This window comes from Caretta caretta, chromosome 2 (genome assembly GCF_965140235.1).
Source record: "Caretta caretta isolate rCarCar2 chromosome 2, rCarCar1.hap1, whole genome shotgun sequence".
In the NCBI taxonomy this organism is placed as follows: Eukaryota; Metazoa; Chordata; order Testudines; family Cheloniidae; genus Caretta; species Caretta caretta.
This window is the reverse complement of record NC_134207.1, coordinates 19,953,439-19,974,081: the sequence shown is the minus strand read 5'-3', so window position 1 is coordinate 19,974,081 and position 20,643 is coordinate 19,953,439. Positions and strand designations below refer to the sequence as shown.

Sequence of the window (20,643 nt, the reverse complement as noted above, 5' to 3'; positions counted from 1 at the left end):
AAGCTGGTCACCCAGTGTTGCACGAGGCTGGGTTGTATTTTCTGGTGCATGGGTGGAAAGGAGGTCGGGGCAATGTCCGGTGAGCAGGAGCGATCGCAGCGGCCACGTTAATTCATCTCTCGTGTTCTTTACTATGTTTACTTCCGTTTCTCTCGCTCCTAGTAGCGCCTGTTCAAACGCAGCCTGCCCCCCAAGCCCCTTTCCCCGCTAGCAAGGCTCGCCGCCCCGCCTCTTCGCTTTACACACGCTGCGGAGGGAAAGAAAATAGTCCTCGTAATGCGTCAATCCCACCCCCTCGCGCGCGAGCCCACCCCGCCCGCCGGCTCGTCCGTACCCTCTTCGCTTTGGCGGGAAAAGGCGGAGCCCTCTATAAAAGCCGCCGTGCAGGGAGCCAGCCTGCTCTGTGCAGTGGCGAAAGGGAGGGAGACGGGCTCGCGCGGTAGCAGCCGCTGTGCCGCCGCCGCCTCCCCGTCAAGCGCCCCCTCCCCTCTCACGCCGGCCGGCCGGCGCTTGAAAGGAGCGCGAGCGAAGTTCAGCCTGCCCCGGACCCGGCGGCGCTGCCTTGGGACTTACAATTCCGCGCGCGAGGGGCTGGGGCGGACGGCCGCCGGGAAAGGCGCTTCTCCCCGCTGCTCTTGTGGGATAATTACTGCGGGACTGGTGGCGGCGGCGGTTGTTTTTTCCCCTTCGCTTTTTTTTTTTTTTTTTTTTTTGCACCGTCTTTAATCCGTCCCCTCCCGCTGCATTTCCGAGCCGGTGCATCGGAGGAACCGGTGAGTTTGCAGAGACGTGTTCGCACCTTTTGTGGGTAGGGGTCTCCAGCGGGGGGCGGCCCCGTGTTCGCACCCTCCGGGGGCGGGGGGTGAGGCTGGGTGACCCCTTGGCAAAGCGCTGAGCTGGAGGGGTGGTTCAGCTGGGAAGCGTGTGTATAGACGCAGTGACACAAGGTGTGGAGCAGCAGCCCGGAGCTGCAGCACGGGCAGCCTCTGTGTGTGTAAGGCGCGCTCTGCCTTCCTCAGCCATTGCACCGGGGTCTTTAAATCGGGCTTTTCCCCTGGCCTTTCAGCGTCCCCCCCGTCGTCCTCCCGGCAGCCGCGGGCGGGGGAGAGAGGTGCCCTGAGGTCTGGTTTTGTAACCAGCCAGTGTCACGACTGGGGGCTGGGCAGCCCAGTTTGCCTTGGTTCCCCCCTGCTCTGGAGTCCCGCGGGAGTGAGGCTGGGGCCAGCCGGGGAGCTGCCTGTCCTGGAAGCCGCTCTTAAGGCTGGAAGGATTCGCTCCGCTTTTCCCCGGTTGCTGGCTCCGGCTCTTGACCTGCCGGGGACGTGGGGATGGTGCTGGGCAGAGGGGTCCCTGGCTGGGCGCTGCTCACTTGCACCGCGCTCCAGCTGGGCTGAACAGGATCTGGGGGGCGGACCAGGAGCCGGCTCCCGCGGAAGGGACAGAGCGGAGCCGGCCAAGACGTGGGGCCGGGAGGGGAGGAGAAGGGGCGGAGAGGAGCGGAGCGAGAGGGAACCGGAGGCGGGCGGCGGCGGGGCAGGGGAGAGAATCCCGGGGAGCCCCTACCGCGGGCGGGCGGGGGAGGGGGTCGCGCGGCGGCGGCGGCCGCGCTCAGTTCAGGTGGTTCCGGCTCTCAGGAGGCGCCGCAGCGCCCGGTGTCCAGCCCGGCGCGCCGCGGGTGCGGCCGGATGGGTCTCTTGCTTCCCCGTGTTGCACCGGAGCGAACTGCGGGCTGCTTGTGTGCCCCGTATGTCACCTATCGAGAGGAGGGCCGGTGGCTGCAGCCCACTCCTGCGCCTTATTGGGGGGTGGGTGACCCCTTCTCCACCCTTTGTTGGGGGGGGGCTACACACCGTTTATTCGGGTTCTCCTTGGGGGGTGGAGGTGCACCCCGTGTTGCAGTGCCCCCCCCCCCACCGTGCACCCCGTTGTTACCCCGCAGCGCCCTGACCCGTGTCCCCTTCCCTTGGCCCTCAGGCACCAGCCGCCGCGATGCCGCTGACCTCGACCCTCCCCAGCAAGAACTACGATTACGACTACGACTCGGTGCAGCCCTACTTCTACTTCGAGGACGAGGAGGAGAACTTCTACCTGGCGGCGCAGCAGCGGGGCAGCGAGCTCCAGCCGCCCGCCCCCTCCGAGGACATCTGGAAGAAGTTCGAGCTGCTGCCCACGCCGCCCCTCTCGCCCAGCCGCCGCTCCAGCCTGGCCGCCGCCTACTTCCCCTCCACCGCCGACCAGCTGGAGATGGTGACCGAGCTGCTGGGGGGAGACATGGTGAACCAGAGCTTCATCTGCGACCCGGACGACGAGTCCTTCGTGAAATCCATCATCATCCAGGACTGCATGTGGAGCGGCTTCTCCGCCGCCGCCAAGCTGGAGAAGGTGGTGTCCGAGAAGCTGGCCTCCTACCAGGCGGCCCGCAGGGAGGGGGGCTCCGGCTCCCGGCTCTGCCCGCCGCCGCCGCCCTCGCAGCCGCCCAGCCTGGCCCCCTCCCCGGCCTCCGCCAGTACCTACCTGCACGACCTGGGCGCCGCCGCCGCCGACTGCATAGACCCCTCCGTGGTCTTCCCCTACCCGCTCAGTGAGAGATCCTCCAAGCCCGGCTCCCCTAGCTCCAGCCCGGCTTCCCTGCTGGGCGATGACACCCCGCCCACCACCAGCAGCGACTCGGGTGAGTATCAAGGCACCCTTCTTCTCTCGGCAGACTTCCGCACCGCCGAGCCAGACAGGGGGGCTTCCATGGGGAGATCGGCCCGGGCACAGCCTGGCCTCTTGGGGAGTCAGACAAGAAGGTAACTGGCCCTGCCAGGGAAGACGCCAGGGACTTCCCCTGCCAGGCCTTTTATAGCACCAGCTTCCCGTTCAGATAACTTATCAAACAACGTTTGCCGGGCCCACGGTAAGCGCTGAACAATAGCTGCTCCCTCTGTGCGTTTTGGGGTGCACTCCTGTCCCCTGGATGTACCCTTTGTATACTGCTTTAAAATGTAACCACTCTATATGTACTAGATAACAACCCTCCTGGGTTTTGTTGGGTTGCCTTGTAATTTGCTCAGGGTGAATACTTTGGAAGGTTTAAAACATGAAGGGCTTGGGCAGGACACACAGTTGGTTTCCTGCTGAAACTGGTGTGTGTAACTCCTCCCACCCTAAGGATTTCAGTCCCCCTATTGCATGTGCTTTTTTAAATGCCACGTTAGCAAGGCACGCTGAGAGAGACTCCGCGGGAATTAAATTTCCTGGGAAACCAGCCCATTGGGGTGGGGGGGGGGGAGAGGGAGGGAGGTGTTAACTTTCATAACAGGCTCAGAGTCATTCCCCAAAGCTAGAATCTTATCCAATTGAATCTGCCCTCCGGTGACATTCATGGGATGGGAGGTACTAGTGAGAGTAGTTGAAGAGAAGTAAATGGGTCTGGGAAAGCTTTGTTGGCATGCTTCTGTATCTTTCAAACAAAGTTTGAGAGACAAACCCATGTATAGTCAGGGACTGAGTTTGTCTGCAGACAAAGTTTATGTTTTTTTTTTCCCCCTCCCCTGGATTACCCATGAATAATTGGGGGGGGGAGCTGCTGAAGGTGCCCCTAAAAATATACAAGTGTTAAGTAAGCTTTGCTTTGGGGTCTTGCCAAAGACTCACTAAATATTTAAGGATGGCTTCCATGATTTGGGGGGGTGGGGTTAATTTTTGCAGGGGGAGGGAGGTTATGCTGTAACATCTGCTGTCAGCATTCAACTTCCCTGCTGTCTTCAGAATTACGTAACTCTTGCTATCTGGGAGGCAGGGTTTGGCAGTCTGGGATGCAGAGTTAAGAATTACAAAAGAGGAGTCTGTTCTTTTAACAGTACTTCTGTTGAATTTCTTAGAGAAAACATTTTTCAGGGAAGTGCAGATTTTAGAAGCAGATTACAAAATGTTTTTTTAAAAATGCCACCTTGTTCTCCATTATACAGCAAGGAACACTTACGAACTGTTTGTTTTTTAAATGTTCATACAAGTTGACTTACAATAGGGGTGTTTTTTCTTCCAGAGGAAGAACCAGAGGAAGATGAGGAAGAAATTGATGTTGTGACAACAAGTGAATCTGAATCAATCACACAACCAACAGAAGAGCACAGTAAGCCACACCACAGCCCACTAGTTCTTAAGCGGTGTCATGTCCCCATCCATCAGCACAATTATGCTGCTCCTCCCTCCACCAAACTTGAGTATCCTTCAGCAAAAAGGATAAAGTTGGACAATGGTAGAGTTCTCAAACAAATCAGTAATAACCGAAAGTGCTCAAGTCCCCGCACATCAGACACAGAAGAAAACGACAAGAGGCGAACACACAACGTCTTGGAGCGCCAAAGGAGAAATGAGCTGAAGTTGAGTTTCTTTGCTTTGCGTGACCAAATACCTGAGGTAGCCAACAATGAAAAGGCACCCAAAGTTGTCATCCTTAAAAAAGCCACAGAATATGTTCTTTCTATTCAAACAGATGAACACAGACTGATTGCAGAGAAAGAACAGTTGAGGAAGCGGCGAGAACAGTTGAAACACAAACTTGAGCAGCTAAGGAACTCTTGTGCATAGATTAGAATAATCTAATCCAGACTGAAATAAAATAATATTTCTAATATTACTCATGAACTATGCCAGTTCGTAAAGTATGGAACCATTGCAATTGCATGCCGTTCAAAATAACTCGAGACTACACAACCTTGGCTGGATCTTGGAAAGGTTTAGCCATAACCTCAAAACTGCCTCATAATTAATACTTTGGGCATAAGGACAGATGGGACTTTTCTTCATGTTTGGGGATGAACTTTTCAATTTTGTTCTTCGAAAATTTTGTATTTAAGTCATTTTTCTTAAGACAATTCCAAAAAGTTGTCCTCAAATGGCTGTATATATTTACATACCTTATTGCTATGTCCATACCTTTAATAAAGTCTTTATAGACAAATGTTGCAACATTGATACTCAGCGGTTGTGGCAACTGGGTTTATACTTGTTTTGAACTTCTGTGCCAGAACATTTCACCGGTTTGTGCGTTTTATTTAAATACATTTTCTTTTAAAAATTGATTTTTATTTTGTTTTTAGATAAATAAATATTTGCCCAAAATATAATTAGTTAAACCATGTGTAAAGACTTTGCTTTTTCTTCCAGTATTGTCATCTACAGCTCACAGATTCGATGTCCTTGTAATAATGCTAGTAATCTGACATAACTCAAGGGTAAATTAAGATTGTAAAATTTGAATTATTTTTGTCTTAAATAAAATACATTTGGGGAAGTTGCCATATTAAGTCCTATAGCTACCAGTTGTCTACATTGACCAAGCAGGTAAAAGCAAGGTTTTTAACCTTGCCTCATTAAATGACTAGACCACTGCTTTTAGTGTGTGTTTAGCCTGCCAGTCCAGCTGTTGCCCTTTTCAGTATATCAAAAATACGAGTTTATGATGGTGGCTTGCAATGTGATCACCTTTCTATTAAGAACTAAACTAAGACTCTGTCTACACTTAAAATGGTAGCAGCACTTCAGTATAGACACTCCCTGTAGCCAGGGGAGGGGTTCTCACAGTGCTGTGGTAAATCCACCTTCCCCAACAGGCTGTAGGTAGGTCAACCAAAGGTGTTGACCCAATGCTGCCTACAGAGGGACTGAAGTCATTTTAACTATACCAGTTGTGGGTGTGGGTTGGTCATACCACTGAGTGACATAGCTGGCTCCATAATTTTCCTAGTGTAGACTGGACCTGAACGGACTCATTTTTGCAACAGCCAGTCCAGCAGGTGCCTGGGCTGTCTGTTCCTTCCAAACCATTAACTCCAGAGCTAAATAGTAGGGATAGGATTTACTATGCATTTTCATTTTGCACTAAAGACTGGAATTCATTATATATTAATCTTGCAATACAATACTGTTTTAGCTCTAATGCACGTAAGAACAAAGTGCGGGGGGGAATCAAAAAACTCTTCCAAGAACAAAAAACAATTTTACTGACACATAACCAAACTACACCCATAGTTATGCCTTCCTTTACCTACTCTACCAATTACGGCAAAGAAAGAAAACACTAATTTCTTAACCGCAGATTAAATCTGTGACTGAATCTGACCCAACAGTTTAACTGTCTAGTCACATGACCCCTAAAATCTGGAATTAATTCAAATTATTGTTTTTGCCTCAGCCTTAGAGAAAGTCCCTATGTGTGCAACAAGCTAGACAGCCTCTCTCCACAAACTTTTAGGTTCATGCCCCCCTTGCCCTGTCTGCTCCCTTGGGAGCAGGGCTGTGGCTACTGGCGATGTACACATGGTAAAGGGGCTGTAGCTGGGGGCAGAGCTAGGGCCAGGAGTAGAGCCATGGCTAGGTGCTGGGGCTAAAGTGGAGCAGGGCTGGGTGGTGCTCCTGCCATAGCTGACCCAGGCTGTGCTATGCCCCCCAGAACATTCCTCTGTGTTCCTTTGGGGGGACTTGCCCCACCCTTTGGGAACCTCTGCTTTAGAAGTATGTTTTAAGGTGGCAATCCTTTTCCCCCCCCTTTTGCTGTCTGCATGCTGAAGCAGCCTGAGTCAATCCAAGAAACAAATTAGACGTTGGATTGAGGAGGGGGGAATTATTTTTTAAATGCAAGCCTGTCTCTGATCATCCTGCATTTATGAAAAGAGCATTTTAGCAGCATTGGTCTGAAATTTGCAGTGATTGTATGTAGTGCAGTTGTAGCCCAGGTGGGTTCCACGATACTAGAGAGTAAAGGTGGGTGAGCTGTAACTCTGGCTCAAAAGCTTGGCTCTCTCACCAACAGAATTTGGTCCAATAAAAAATATTACCGCACCCTTCTTGTCTTTCTAATTTACAACGCTAACATTTGTAAGAAGACTTAAATGCACCTGGAACGAACAAGCTGTTTGATTGCTGGGTATTAGAGCAAATAACCTCTGCTAGACAAGTTACCTCTTGTATCTCCCATTGTTTTCTGACATTCTAACATTTCCCACCAACCATCCAGGAAGGTTGGGTTGTGGTTGGACAAATCATATTTCATTTCTACATTGCCATAAATATTAATATTTGAAAAGTTGACAAGATCCTTGCTCTGAAGCGCTTACAATAAAAGTTTTTGTAGCACACTGCCTACAGGTGTGCTGTCTGGGATTTGCAGTGGAGCTTATGGGAGTTAGGTGCCCATATACAATTGAATTTCTACAGGTGTTGCAGGCTTTGGATCCTTTAAAAATATTAGTCTGTCTTTAAACTTGTCTGGATCCCTCTTTGTAAGTTTCTAAAATGGCCTGTAGTCACTTTTTTGAGGATGTACGTGAGCAGGTTAGATATTGGTGACCATGAAATTAATTGAGCTGTTCTATCATGTCAGAACCAAAGTAGGGTGCTTTCCACTATCTGTGACCCTTAGAGCAGTTTCTGCATTCATAAAGCACTCTTTGGGGGAGGTAGCTTAATTACTGGTAACTTTAATAGAGTATCTATTTAATAGCCATTTTCTCTCCTTTTCTGCCCTGCATTATTTCTGGGTTCCAGTAATAATTTGCATAGCATCTGTTGTCCAACAATTTCAAAATGCTTTTCAAATAAGTTATGTTAGCCTACACACTTTACAGATGGATACATAGATAAAGCACATATTTATCCAGCAGAGAAGTGGCAGAGCTGTGGATTTTGGCTCCAGGTCACCAGCACTAACAACATTCCTTTTATCACCTTTGTTCCCATTAATGAGATCAGGACACAGAGACTAGCTAGCAAAGTACTTCTTACATATAGCCTTTTTTTTTTTTTTTGGAGATAGCAGTCCTTGCTTTAGCTACAGACATGAAGGTTCCCAATCTTTTAATAAATTGGATTTTTTTTCTTTACTCATTTTCTGTATTAATCTTCACTAGGGCCATGTGCCGACCCACTGCCAGAACAGTAGAACAGATCTGTATCATACTCCAAATCGACCTTTTCATCTGCTTTAGGAGATCCCAAGGATTTATGGGTGTTTCCGTGTTTTAAAATGATTGTATCTAAATGCCATAGCAAAAAGTGGATTAAAAATAGTACCTGAGGTCAAGAAAAAACTTCAAGTTGTCATAAAACCGTTGCTGCAGCAAAGAAGAGGTTGCTTCCATTTCCACAGTTCATGTAACAGGTTGGGAATAAATGAGATATCCCAAAGGAGTTTCTGGGATGGATTCAGTTAGTGATGCATTAGAATCATAGGGTTAGAAGGAACTGCCAGGGTCATCTAGTCTGACCCCCTGCCAAGATGCAGGATATGCATTGTATATAGAGAAGGAAATGTTACTTTCTGCTGCTGTTTTTGGAGCAATAAAGGTTGATAAGCTTGTAAAAGAAGGCACTCTGTCTTGAAACGTAATAAGCTTTCACACTGCCTGCCAAACATCTGTACCACAACAATGTTTAAAACACAAGCAGCATTTTTAACTCCATCTCTCTGCTCTTCCAGTTCTACCTGAGTATTCAAACAATATCTGTTGCAAAAGCAACAGCAAAAGCAGCAAATTGTGCTAAATTGTGGTAAAAAAAACAAACTAGGTGGGACTCAGAAATAGTCCTTAATTGTGAGAATAAATTTGTCTGCATGACACACTTTGGTCATTAAAATGTAACAATACGGAGTTGTAGTATTCCATCATCTCTTTCTCTAGCATGCCATTTCCGTCCAGCCAACTAATTTTAGGACACATGGTTAGGATTTTCAAAAGTGCTGAGCATTGATCTAATTCTGTGCCCATTAAAGTCAATGGCAGTTCACCATGCCTTCAATTGAAACAGAGCTGGGCCAACACTGAGCACTGTGGAAAATCTCATTGTGTATGTATCTAGAGATCATTCACCAACCACCATTCGCATGGTGGACCATGGCAGCCAATAATATTCCATGACAGCTTGGGGGATGGAAGTGAAGAATAATATGTCCAATTTACATTAAAAGGAGAATTGGAGGTAGGCAAACTGGAATCACCCTAAACTGGAATTAAGATAGAACACTGAAATTAACTCACCCATTTAACTCACCCTGGGATTTTTAATTACGATGCATATCCAGAGCTTAGGTTATACATCTCATCAGAAAGACAGCACCTCCAGCTGTTCAGTGCCTCCTAGAACCATGCTGCAGCATGGATTCAGGAGTGATTCTGAAAGAAAAGCACCACTTACTGAAACAGCACCACTTGCTTTCCCTTTGAGGTTTACCCACAGACCAGGCCTCAACCTGCTTAGCTCAAGAGATCTGGAAAGATCAGAAAATGAGTAAGTCAGGCTGCAGGCTTTGGTATTATATGCATGCAAAGTAAATGTAAGTATTTTATTGTTAAAGTATGGGGACTGACTGAAAAGAGACAATGTAAAAATGGCATTAACTGTATTGTAAATAATAAATATAATAAAAGGGTTAAAAAAATAAAATAAAATAAAATAAAAGTGAGTTATCTTTCATTGACTGCTTTGAATTGTATATACACACTGTAAAACTCTCTCTTCTTCTATATGGATCAGGGAGAAAAGGCTAGGTCATGACGTACGATACTGTTGACATTTTTGTCCATCTGAGTTTCAGTGCAAAATCTTCCCACTGTTGGCATTTTGTTTTTAATTCACCTTTCTCCACACTGGTCATGATTTCTCCACACCATCATTGTTTAGCCATGGTGGCATTTTTTGGGTCCTCTTACTGTTTTTTTAAATTATTATTTGGGGGGCACATTTAGTCTTATGGTGTTTATAAAATGTCTCCACGCAGCTTGTAGGCATTTCACTCTTGTGAGAGTTCCTTCTAATTTCTGTTTAGCTAGCGTCCTCACTTTTGTGCAGTTCTCTTTTTTGAAGTTAAATGCTACGGTGGTGGGTTTCTTTGGTATTCCTCCCATTCCTCCCCCCCCAAGGATATTAAATTTAATTATATTATGGTCGTTATTACTGAGCGATTCAGCTATAGTCACCTCTTGGACCAGATTCTGCTTCACTTGGGACTAAATCAAGAATTGCTTCCCCCCTTGTGGGTTCCAGGACTAGCTTCTCCAAGAAGCAGTTATTAATGGTGTCGAGCAATTTAATCTCTGCATCCCATTCTGAGGTGACGTACCCAGTCAATAAGGGAATACTTGAAAGCCTCCATTGTTACTGAGTTTTCTGGTTTTGTAGCCTCTTTAGTATCCCTGAGCATTTCACAATCACTATCACCATCCTGGTCAAGTGGTTGGTAGTATATCCCTACTGCTATCGCCTTATTATTCAAGCATGGAATTTCTATCCATAGAGATTCTATGGTACAGTTGGATTCATTTCAGATTTTTCCTATATTTGTCATTCCTATAGATTTTGTATCCTGGTATTACTGTGTCCCATTGATTATTATTGTCCCACCAAGTTTCTGTGTTGCCTATTATATCAATATCCCCATATAATACCAGGCACTCAAGTTCACCCATCTTAGTATCTAGACTTCTAGCTTTTGTATACAAGCACTTACAAAATTTGCCAATATTTAGTTGTCTGCCTTCATGTGACTGTTCTTTATTTCAGTTCCTACTTGTACTTTACCAACTTCTGTCCTCTCCGCTTTACTAGGATATAGAGTATCCCCTTTAACAAATCATCTACTTAGGGATGTCTCTGTCCAAACTATGCTCCTCTGCACCTGTCAGCTTTCCTCCAGCTCTTAGTTTAAAAACTCTTCTGCGACCTTATTGATTTTACAAGCCAGCAATCTGGTTCCATTTTGGTTTAGGTGGAGCCTGCCCTTCCTGTATAGTCTCCTCCTTTCCCAAAAGTTTCCCCACTTTCTAGTCAGCCTATATCCCACCTCCAACCACCATCATCTCATCCATGAATTGAGACCCTGCCGTTCTTCCTGTCTAACTGGCCATGCACATGGAACTAGAAGCATTTCAGAAAATGCTACCATCAAGGTCCTGGACTTTAACCTCTTGCATAGCAGCCTAAATTTGGCATCCAGGACCTCCCTCCTACCTTTCCCTATGTCATAGGTACCTACATGTACATAGGACCCCCAGCTCCTCCCCAGCAGTGCTGGGCAAGAGCTTTCTCTCACAAAACCAAGTATAATTTCTAGCTAAAACTTCACTGTTCCAGTTATGTGGAATTATGATTTCCCTGTAGGATCAAAAAGAAAAAAAGGATTAGGTGCTATGACTGAAGAGGTTTTAAAATATAAGCTGTAAAAATGGAGCAATCTTACTGGATAATAAAGAGTTTCAAGCAATTAAATTAATACAGCACAATTCCCTGCTTGGAACTAATTAGCCCCATCAGCTTCCTTCATGTTAATATACCCTTGATGAAAGAGGACCAAAATAGCTGGCAGAAAAAAATCTTCTAGGTATTATACTTTATACAGCCATTGTGAAGGCTCTGGGGTTTGAGTAACCAAAGCCACACAGCTACTACAGGCTCTTTCACTGAATGGAGGTTAAAAAGAGAGAGTTGTGTGATGTTTTACTCTGGCCTGGTCTACACCTAAAACTGAAAATTTCATGCTCTGTGTGATGTGGTTCGGTTGATCTAGCCTCCAATGTAGAGGCAGCTGGCTTGACAGAAGGATTCTCCTGTTGACCTAGCTACTGCCTCTCAGAGAGGTGGATTTACTACAACGACAGAAAGCCCCGTCTGTTACTGCAGCAAGTGTCTACACTACAGCAGCATAGCTGCAGTGCTGTAGATGTACCGCTGAAGCACTTGTAATATAGATATAGCCTCAGTCTAAAGCCCCAGTCCTGCAATCATATTTCTGTGGGAGCTCCCTTGTGTCTATGCAAGTCCCAGTTATAATGTAGTCCCTTGTTTTGCAGAATGGATTACTCAGTGGGGCTACAGGCATGCACAAGGGTCTGTTTGTGTGGCTCCGATTGCAGGAGCAGGATCTATGCTACTTCCTCAGCCACACTGTTTCTCATTATTTGCCTGTCTACCTTTTTCCTTGATGGTTCTGGTCTCTGTGTTTTTCACTGATATTTATCCCACAAATATACAGTAGAAAAACCCAGTATACTGACTATATATCTATATCTATACATACAACCTGACTTCTCCAAAGCAATGACGTCTAGCAAGCATGCATGTGGAAAGACCATCTCAAAGTATTTAAAATTGGAAAATCAGACAGGACAACCCACTAGACAACATACAGAAGAGTTGAAGGGGCTGGAATATATGAGAGCTCTTTTCCATTCCTAATTTTTATGACTTTTATTTCATTATTTCACATTTTTGATCATTTTCTGCCACTGATTTGCTTTTGTTTTCACTTCAGCGAGGCTTCATTTTTAAATCAGGAGTAAAAGAGTGTCCAGAGGATAAAGTAAGTAAATCAATTAATAATACAATAATACTTTGCATTTATCTAGCAAGGTGCTTAGCAAAGACATTCCTTGCACACTCAAGGCTCCCACTGAAGTTTTCAGAATGGAGAGAGGTAAATAGTGGTGTCCCCCAGGGGTCTCTACTGGGAGCAGAGCTATTCAGCATATTCATAAATGATTTGGGAAAAGGGATAAACGGTGAGGTGGCAAAATTTGCAGATGATACAAAACTACTCAAGATACGTAAGTCCCAAGCAGACTACAAAGAGCTTTGAAAGGATCTCCCAAAACTGGGTGACTGGGCAACAAAATGGCAGATGAAATTCAGTTTTGACATATGCAAAGCAATGCACATAGGAAAACATAATCCTAACTATACATATAAAATGATGGGGTCTAAATTAGCTGTTACCACTCAAGAAAGAGATCTTGGAGTCATTGTGGATAGTTCTCTGAAGATATCCACTCAATGTGCAGCAGCAGTCAAAAAAGCGAACACAATTTTGGGAATCATTAAGAAAGGAATAGATAATAAGACAGAAAATATCATGTTACCTCTATATAAATCCATGGTACACCCACATCTTGAATACTGCGTGCAGATGTGGTTGCCCCATCTCAAAAAAGGTATATTGTAATTGGAAAAGCTTCAGAAAAGGGCAACAAAAATTATTAGGGTATGGAACTGCTGCCATATGAAGTGAGATTAATAAGACTGGGACTTTTCAGCTTGGGAAAAAGACGACTAAGGGGGGATATGATAGAGGTCTATAAAATCATGACTGGTGTGGAGAAAAAATAAATAAGGAAGTGTTATTTACTCCTTCTCATAACACAAGAACTAGGGGTCACCAAATGAAATTAATGGGCAGCAGATTTAAAACAAACAAAAGGAAGTATTTTTTCACACAACGCACAGTCAACCTGTGGAACTCCTTGCCAGAGTATGTTGTGAAGGCCACGATTATAACAAGGATCAAAAAAAGAACTAAATAAGTTCATGGAGGATAGTTCCATCAATGGCTATTAGCCAGGATGGGCAGGAATGGTGTCGCTAGCCTCTGTTTGCCAGAAGCTGCTAATGGGTGATAGGGGATGGATCACTTGATGATTACCTGTTCTGTTCATTCCCTCTGGGGCACCTGGCACTGGCCACTGTCGGAAGACAGGATCCTGGGCTAGATGGACCTGTGGTCTGACCCAGTATGGCCGTTCTCATGTTCTTATAAAGAATCCAGAGCTGGGCTCTGCAAGGTCTGAAGTAACCCCTTCAACTGTTAAACAAGACCCCACAATGCTACACTACAGCTAAAACCCATCTTTGAAAGAGCAAAAGCAATGTTTATTGCCAAAATATTCTTTTTCTACTGTAATCAACTTTAATTTTGTTCACTACAAATGAATAAAAAATAACATCAGTTGCTAATTGTTATTTATTCATCATTTATTAACTATAGACATTGAGATTCATAATGGATTCAAAGACATAAGATCATATTAAGTTGATAAATCACTGTTTTATAATACAAATTTAGCCTTGCAAAATTCCTCTCATCTGAGGAGAGTAATATTTTTCTTTGAGCGCAAGTAAAACCCTATTAGGCTTTTTCATTATCATTAATCATTATGTTAAAGAGCAAGATAATATTATTGTATTGTGCCTAGATGGTACATTTCCAAGACTGTTTTGAAAGGCTGTAATGAATATCTTATGAAAGGATTGTGAAACGAAACTGACAGCAAAATTATTTGTATGTGCAACGTATCATGATTAAATTTCCCTCTCAGTAAAATGTGAATGTTATTGAAAAACATTTTTCCCCGTATGCTTTTGGGAAAGAGGAAGAACTTTATGATTCACAGACCTTTGTAGATCAGAATGGAATTCCTCTATGTCTTCTTTTAAGGGTTTCTGTATTTATCCACAGCCTGGATTTTATGACTGTATTCATGTGTTTGATTAGAGATGAAATTACCTATTCCAATTCTGCTTTCCTAAATCTGTAATCTCAGTATGGTGTGTGATCCCCCAGTGTTACTCCTGCAAAATGACAAACCAGCAAATATTTGCCCTATGCCTGTTCAGCATCAAGAGCAGAAGAGCAAAGAGCTAGCTGACTTCATTCCGACTCTGTGCAGGTGCAAGTTATGGTGATGGAAAGCAGTTTGCAGCATCAGGGCTATGGGAGGTTTTTTTATTATTATTATTTTATCTCCTTTTCAGGCCAGCTCCTGCTCTCATTGAAGTCAATGGCCAAACTCCCATTCATTTGCATGGGAGCAGAACAGAGTCCTAAAAGTTAGAACCCTTTATGTCAGTTGATGGTTTTATCTCAATTACTTGGTTATCCTTTTTCCATTGCTAGCTGTCAGTCAGTCTTTGTTTTCTGTGATTCGCTCACCCAGGCTTCTTACTCCCTATTTCATTTTGCTCTTGGTAAAGAATCGTACAGTTTGCGACTTTTCTTATTTTGCTTCACATTGAGAATGAAAACTTGGCCTCACTGAAGTGAGGTGCAACGCTCCCATTGGCTTCAGTAGGCCCAGGGTTTATAATCTTTATTTAAATCTTTATCTTCACTTTACCTTAATTCATTTATTTTTGATAGCACTAGCTTGACTGCCCAGTTCATCGAGCATCCCAGAATTTATCTCCTCATCTCTTCTCAATGGGGGCTTTTTGTTTCCTTTGCAAACATTCTAACTGCCTATCTCCACTACAGATCCTTATTTTAATCTAGCAGCCGTGTTAGTCTGTATCTGCAAAAAGAAAAGGAGTACTTGTGGCACCTTAGAGACTAACAAATGTATTTGAGCATAAGCTTTCGTGAGCTACAGCTCACTGTATACATCTGATGAAGTGAGCTGTAGCTCACGAAAGCTTATGCTCAAATACATTTGTTAGTCTCTAAGATGCCACAAGTCCTCCTTTTCTTTTATTTTGATCTGTGCATTGAAGCAAGAATTACTGGGTGAATTTGTATGGCCTGTGATTTGATGGCAGTCGGACTAGATGAGCTTAATAGCCCCTTCTGGCCTTGACATCTATGATATTTTCTAACTGGTTTTAAAACCAGCTCAGCTAAACCAATTTTAAAACTGGCTTGAGCTGTAGTGTGGACATAATTTAAACAGGTTTAAGGTAGCCTGATGCATTTTTACTTAACTGGTTTCAAGAGCACCTTGGGATGGACATAGTGCTAAATTTGGGCCTTGTCTGCACTGGAGATTTTCCCTGGTTACAGCCATCAGTGAACAGGTAATTATACAGCAGCAGTGGTACAAACCCCTAACAGGTGTGGGCCAAGGCACTTTAATCCACAGTTTGCACCAGTGTAATTTATCTTGGTTTCAGGTAGAGATGGGCTACACTGGTGCATATTTTTCCTCCTGTCTACACAAAGGGTTTGCAGCGAGACACCTGCATTCATAGCTGGCCACGAGTGGTGCTATCCACAGTGTAGACAACAGCTGAGGCCTTGTCTACACACAAAAATTGTGCCACTTTAACCAAACTGGTGTATAACTAAAGCAGTATATCCCCGCTAGCATAGGCAAAGCTATATTGGTATGAAAATGCTTACCCGGGTATAATTTATTCTCATGTAAAGGAAGTAAGTGATACTGCTAGACATACACTTATACTGGTATAACTGTGTCCATGCTAAAGGGTTGTGCAAAATCCTACCCCTAATGAGTATACCAGGACAAAAACTGTATTTAGACCGTACCTCAGATTGAGGGTTTAGCTGCTGTTGGAGGTAGGTTGGTTTTTTGTTTATTTGTTTGTTTTTATGTTTAAATACAAAATGGCTCCATTCTCAAAGGCCCTGAAGATGTGCAGTTCTCATTACTTTAAATGATCAGCTGATCAGCACTTCTCCTTAGTAGGCCAAAAAGACCCTCCTCTTTGGCTTTGTTAACTAAGGCAATAAGGGTTTCAGGCTGAAAATATCTATGTCCATGGGGAATGGATAGCTCAGAGGATGGATGCCTGATCGTCGGAGCCCTGGGCGCCTGGGACCCCTGCAACGAGCGTGTGCTGTGGACCTGTGGGATCGGTCAATGCTATGCACGGCTCAAGCAGTGCCTCAGGGTCTCGGACACCATCCGATGGTCCAGGGACATCTACATCGAACACATCACCAGCCACCGACAGTACCAGGAAGCGTGAGCTGGAGTGACATCATGCATCAGCTACAAGAAAGGGAATGAGAGACTTTTTCCATTGGACCATATGAACTGGTACCATAAACTAACTGAACATTAAATATCACCAAATGAGGGTAAATCCATCCTCATCATCATATCCACTCATTATACTCCACACCTGAACATAGCCATCATCTGAACAACATACCCCCATATCTCAATGTCTGTACTTTGACCCGTTAACCCCCAATTGGGGATATAGCAGATTATGCATTCCTTATGCCATCTGATCCTAAACCGAACTTCGCACCCCTTGATAATCTGTACGTTATTCCCTGATAACCAGAAACTTCTATGCTTAAACTCTGTACCGTTTTCTTTTTATTTTAACATCATCTTAATACAATTCTTCAACCTGCCACTGTTGCACGGATGTTTAAACTCTCTGGGCTGCTCAGTCTTTCTGGGTAGAATTTACAAAAGTTCCCAGATTCTGGTGGGAGCAGAGCTAGCCAATGCTGAATGCTTTTGAAAGTCCCAACCTATTGACTCCTGTGTTGTTGGAATGTGTGGCTCCACACCCTTAAAAAGTAGCCATTCTGATTTCTGATCTGATTTGTCTCATCTCCATTCCTTTGAATGCATCGCAAGCATTTGGCACAAACTATTATAAACAGAGAAGCAGCATGACTTTAACATTGTGGTTCGAGACCAGAAATGAAACATTCCCTCTACATTCTGAGGACAAAAAGAAAAGGAGGACTTTTGGCACCTTAGAGACTAACAAATTACAGAAAGTGGATGCTGGGGAGAAGGCAATTAACCAAGCATAACATCTGTGAGGTGTCAGTTATCTGGAATTATGTTATATTTATGCTATGTTCTTTTTACAAGGCATCTTTTTTTCCTACACATTACTGTTGAGATGATGCTATGCAGCATGACATCAAAGAAAGCTTTCTTCCTTGCAGATGAAAGATCTTTTCCCAGAGCAGACTACAGTTTGCTTAGATGTGTAGTTCAAAATGAGATGTTGATATTAACAAAGACTGATGATCAACATGAATACACTGGCTGCCTAGCTTCTTTGCTGGGTGCTCAACAGAAATCCTAGCAAACCTTAAACAATTGTATTGTGTGTTGATTTTAGGATTAAAAGCTGTCTATGGAAGAATGCACTGAAAAAATGTACTGAGAGTTTCCACTGAAGAAGCTAATTCGTAGTCTAGTCAAGTATCTGTATAACCATGTCTGTCATGGAAATTTGTAATCAACATACTGTTTAAATCACAGATCAATGCACACTGATTTCTGGCAAATCTAATTAGATCTGATGGGAAGAATGTGCTTGTATTTTTAGAATCTGCAGTTCTCATCTCATTACTTGTTATTTCTGTTTTGATCTGTTTAACGGTGATTAAGGGTCAAGAATCATGATACAGTTTGTGACATCAGCTAGAATTATCTGGGTAATTTGCTCAGTCCTGTCTATAGTCCAATGCTAAGAGTAGAAAACTGGGGTGGAGGGGAGGGGGCAAGACTCCTGGGGGTCTGATTCCCAGTTACACTAGTTTTAAGTCAGTGGGCTCTATTCCTGATTCTGCTACTGACTTGTCACTTGACCTGGGGTAGACCCTTTATGTCTCTGTGCCCCATTTTACATCTCTGTATAATGGATATAATAATACTTGCCATCCTCATGGGGCATTGTAATAATTAATTAGTCACTGTTCTAACTAATGATTGTAAAGTGCTTCAGATCCTTGAAAGTAAGTTGATTTGTATGTACAAAACACTGCATTTATTATTAACAATTAGTATATTGTGGGGAAGCAATACCGATATTTATATTTTTAGGTAAGTGCTGGGACTATTTTTTATTACTATTATTTATTAAGTTGTATTACTGTAGCACTTAGCAGCCCCAATCATGGATCAGGACCCCTCTGTGCAAGAGGTTGTACCAACACAGAATAAAATGGCAATCTCCGCCCCAAAGTGCTTACAATCTAAGATAAGAGACAACAGATGGAGGCAGAGAGATGGGGGAGTAAAAGAAACAATGCGACAGTTTTGCAGGCATCACACCAAAGGACAGTTTGAAGGAGGGCTTTGAAGGAGGATAATGAGCTAGTTTTGTGGATGTTGAAGGAGTTTCTCCGAAGTGTGAGGGGCAGCATGGGACAAAGCATGAAAGTGCTTGTTTGGAAGTGGGCCATGGAGGCTGACATCATAGACCAATTGGAGGCAGGAGTGGACCTTTCAATACTGAGTGAGAGAAGGTGATACGTTGTGAATGACATTGAAAGTGAAGACAAGTAGCTTATGTTTGATGTGCTAGAGAAGAGGGAGCCAGTGGAAGGGGGTGCAAAGAGCGGGGTGACTTGGTCAAAGCAACAGGCTAGGAAAATGATCTTTGCAGCAGCATTCTGAATTGATCCTTTTTTACTTAAATCTGCAATTGGTACAATTATTTTTGCAATGTATTTGTCAGTAGTAGACGCCTTCTTTTTAAACATAGTGGTTTAAATATGCACCCACTAAACTTTATAGCCAAGTCACGGCCCACCTTGCATGGCCATCCAAAGAAGTAAGGTGGTATAAGGCTCTTCTCTGTGGGCAACCCATCTCATGGGTAGTTGAGCCAGGAGGAGAGCAACTTCCTCAGAGCTGCTGTGTCCCCACTTGATGTGTGTGAGAGGGTAGGGGCAAGGAGTGGGCAGCACATTGGCTCTACCCCATTGGCCAGCATAGTTGCACTTGTGTCCTGGGGACCTATGGTGCATGATGTATAGACTTGGTGAAGGGTATTACCCCACCTCCCACCCCCAGAGCAAAGCAGAAAACAGGAGACAAATTGTGAGGGTTACTATCTACCTCCCGCTCTGATACTGGGCCAGCACCACAAGGACCTGCCTTTGCTCAGGGCTTGTGACAAAGCCATGAGTTAGCTCAATATCAGCAAACTGTGCTGGCAGTTCTCAAGTGGTCAGTGTTATTCTCTCTGGAAAAATAATGCACGAGAATGTTATATGTTTGTTGCAGACAGTGAGATGAAATTAAATGAAGGATCATAGAGAGAGAGAGGGCATGGGGACACCACAATGGCTTATTGCCAGATTGGCTGGCCCAACCTGTTTATTATGTTTAATGCAATCACTGATGCAAAAGAATGAATGACAAATTCAACACTTCTATCTTTGCGATTTAGGAACAGGAAAGGCAGGGTCCCCTCTAGCACGAATGAAAGGAGAGGTAAAGCTTCTCCATTGTTTCTAGAGATTCCATGCTCTGATATAATATAGGCCTATTGCCTACAATTAGTCAAGCATTGACACCGTCTCCACCATAAGTATTTTCTTAGGAATCTAATACCCTAGCAACAGGATGTCAGAAAACAAAGGTGCTCTTTGTGCGGCCATGGCATTTAACCTGCTGTTTATATGTCATCTTCCTCAGAGGGCCCAAAGAACCAGATCTCTGTCCCCGTCTGCAGTGTCATATCTCCTATTACTTCTCAGTCATTTCCTCATAGATGTCCCTCCAATATCTTAGGGGATCAGTGTGACACTGCACCCCATATTCTTCATAGTGATATTATTATGATATGGTTATAGCATAATTATGATGCATTTTATGCAAGGTAAGTCATGGGAGGTGTCATTGGAAAAGTTATGATTTGCTGAATATGATTATCCTATTTGTACTCATGTACCTGTATGAATGCTGGTGAAAGTACAGGCTGGAGGGCTTTGCAGGTTGTCACAGCAGTACAGTGTGAAAAGGAGCCCAGGCTGGTGGGTCAGGGGTCTCACTGGTACCCCAGTTCCAGGAGGCACGGGGGGGACACCAGTCACAGTCAGATCCAGTGCTGGTGCCACACCACTGGTTTTCATGGAATTCCACTGACCCTTGTATTTCAAGACCAAAAATTCTTCTCTCTCAGCCAAGGTTCTCTCTATTTCCTGACTTTTCTACCCCTGTGGACAACTCTGCTCTCCTTCTCCTCTTGAAGGCTCATAACCTGTGTCATCAGGTTTTCTTTCTCTCCTTCTCCCTCCATGGAACAATTCTCACTAAGGACGCAATTCTTCAGTTCTCATTTGCTTCAGTGGAAGCTGGACTGGGATCTAAATCCTGTTGCTGCTTC

The 20,643-nt window shown here is 44.4% G+C and overlaps 1 protein-coding gene across 2 annotated transcripts; it reads left to right on the top strand.

Moving 5' to 3' along the window:
- The first annotated feature begins 449 nt into the window (after positions 1–449).
- Positions 450–5,123, top strand: MYC (MYC proto-oncogene, bHLH transcription factor). 2 transcript variants are annotated; one of them, XM_048841644.2, is made up of 3 exons: positions 450–773; positions 1,975–2,671; positions 4,031–5,123. In XM_048841644.2, the coding sequence occupies exons 2-3, from the start codon at positions 1,990–1,992 to the stop codon at positions 4,573–4,575; spliced, it is 1,227 nt and encodes a 408-aa protein (XP_048697601.1). In that variant the 5' UTR covers positions 450–773; positions 1,975–1,989; the 3' UTR covers positions 4,576–5,123. The 2 variants fall into 2 exon arrangements, with proteins under 2 accessions (XP_048697601.1, XP_048697600.1); XM_048841643.2 differs by lacking the exon at positions 450–773 and adding an exon at positions 1,609–1,805.
- The last annotated feature ends 15,520 nt before the right edge of the window (positions 5,124–20,643 follow it).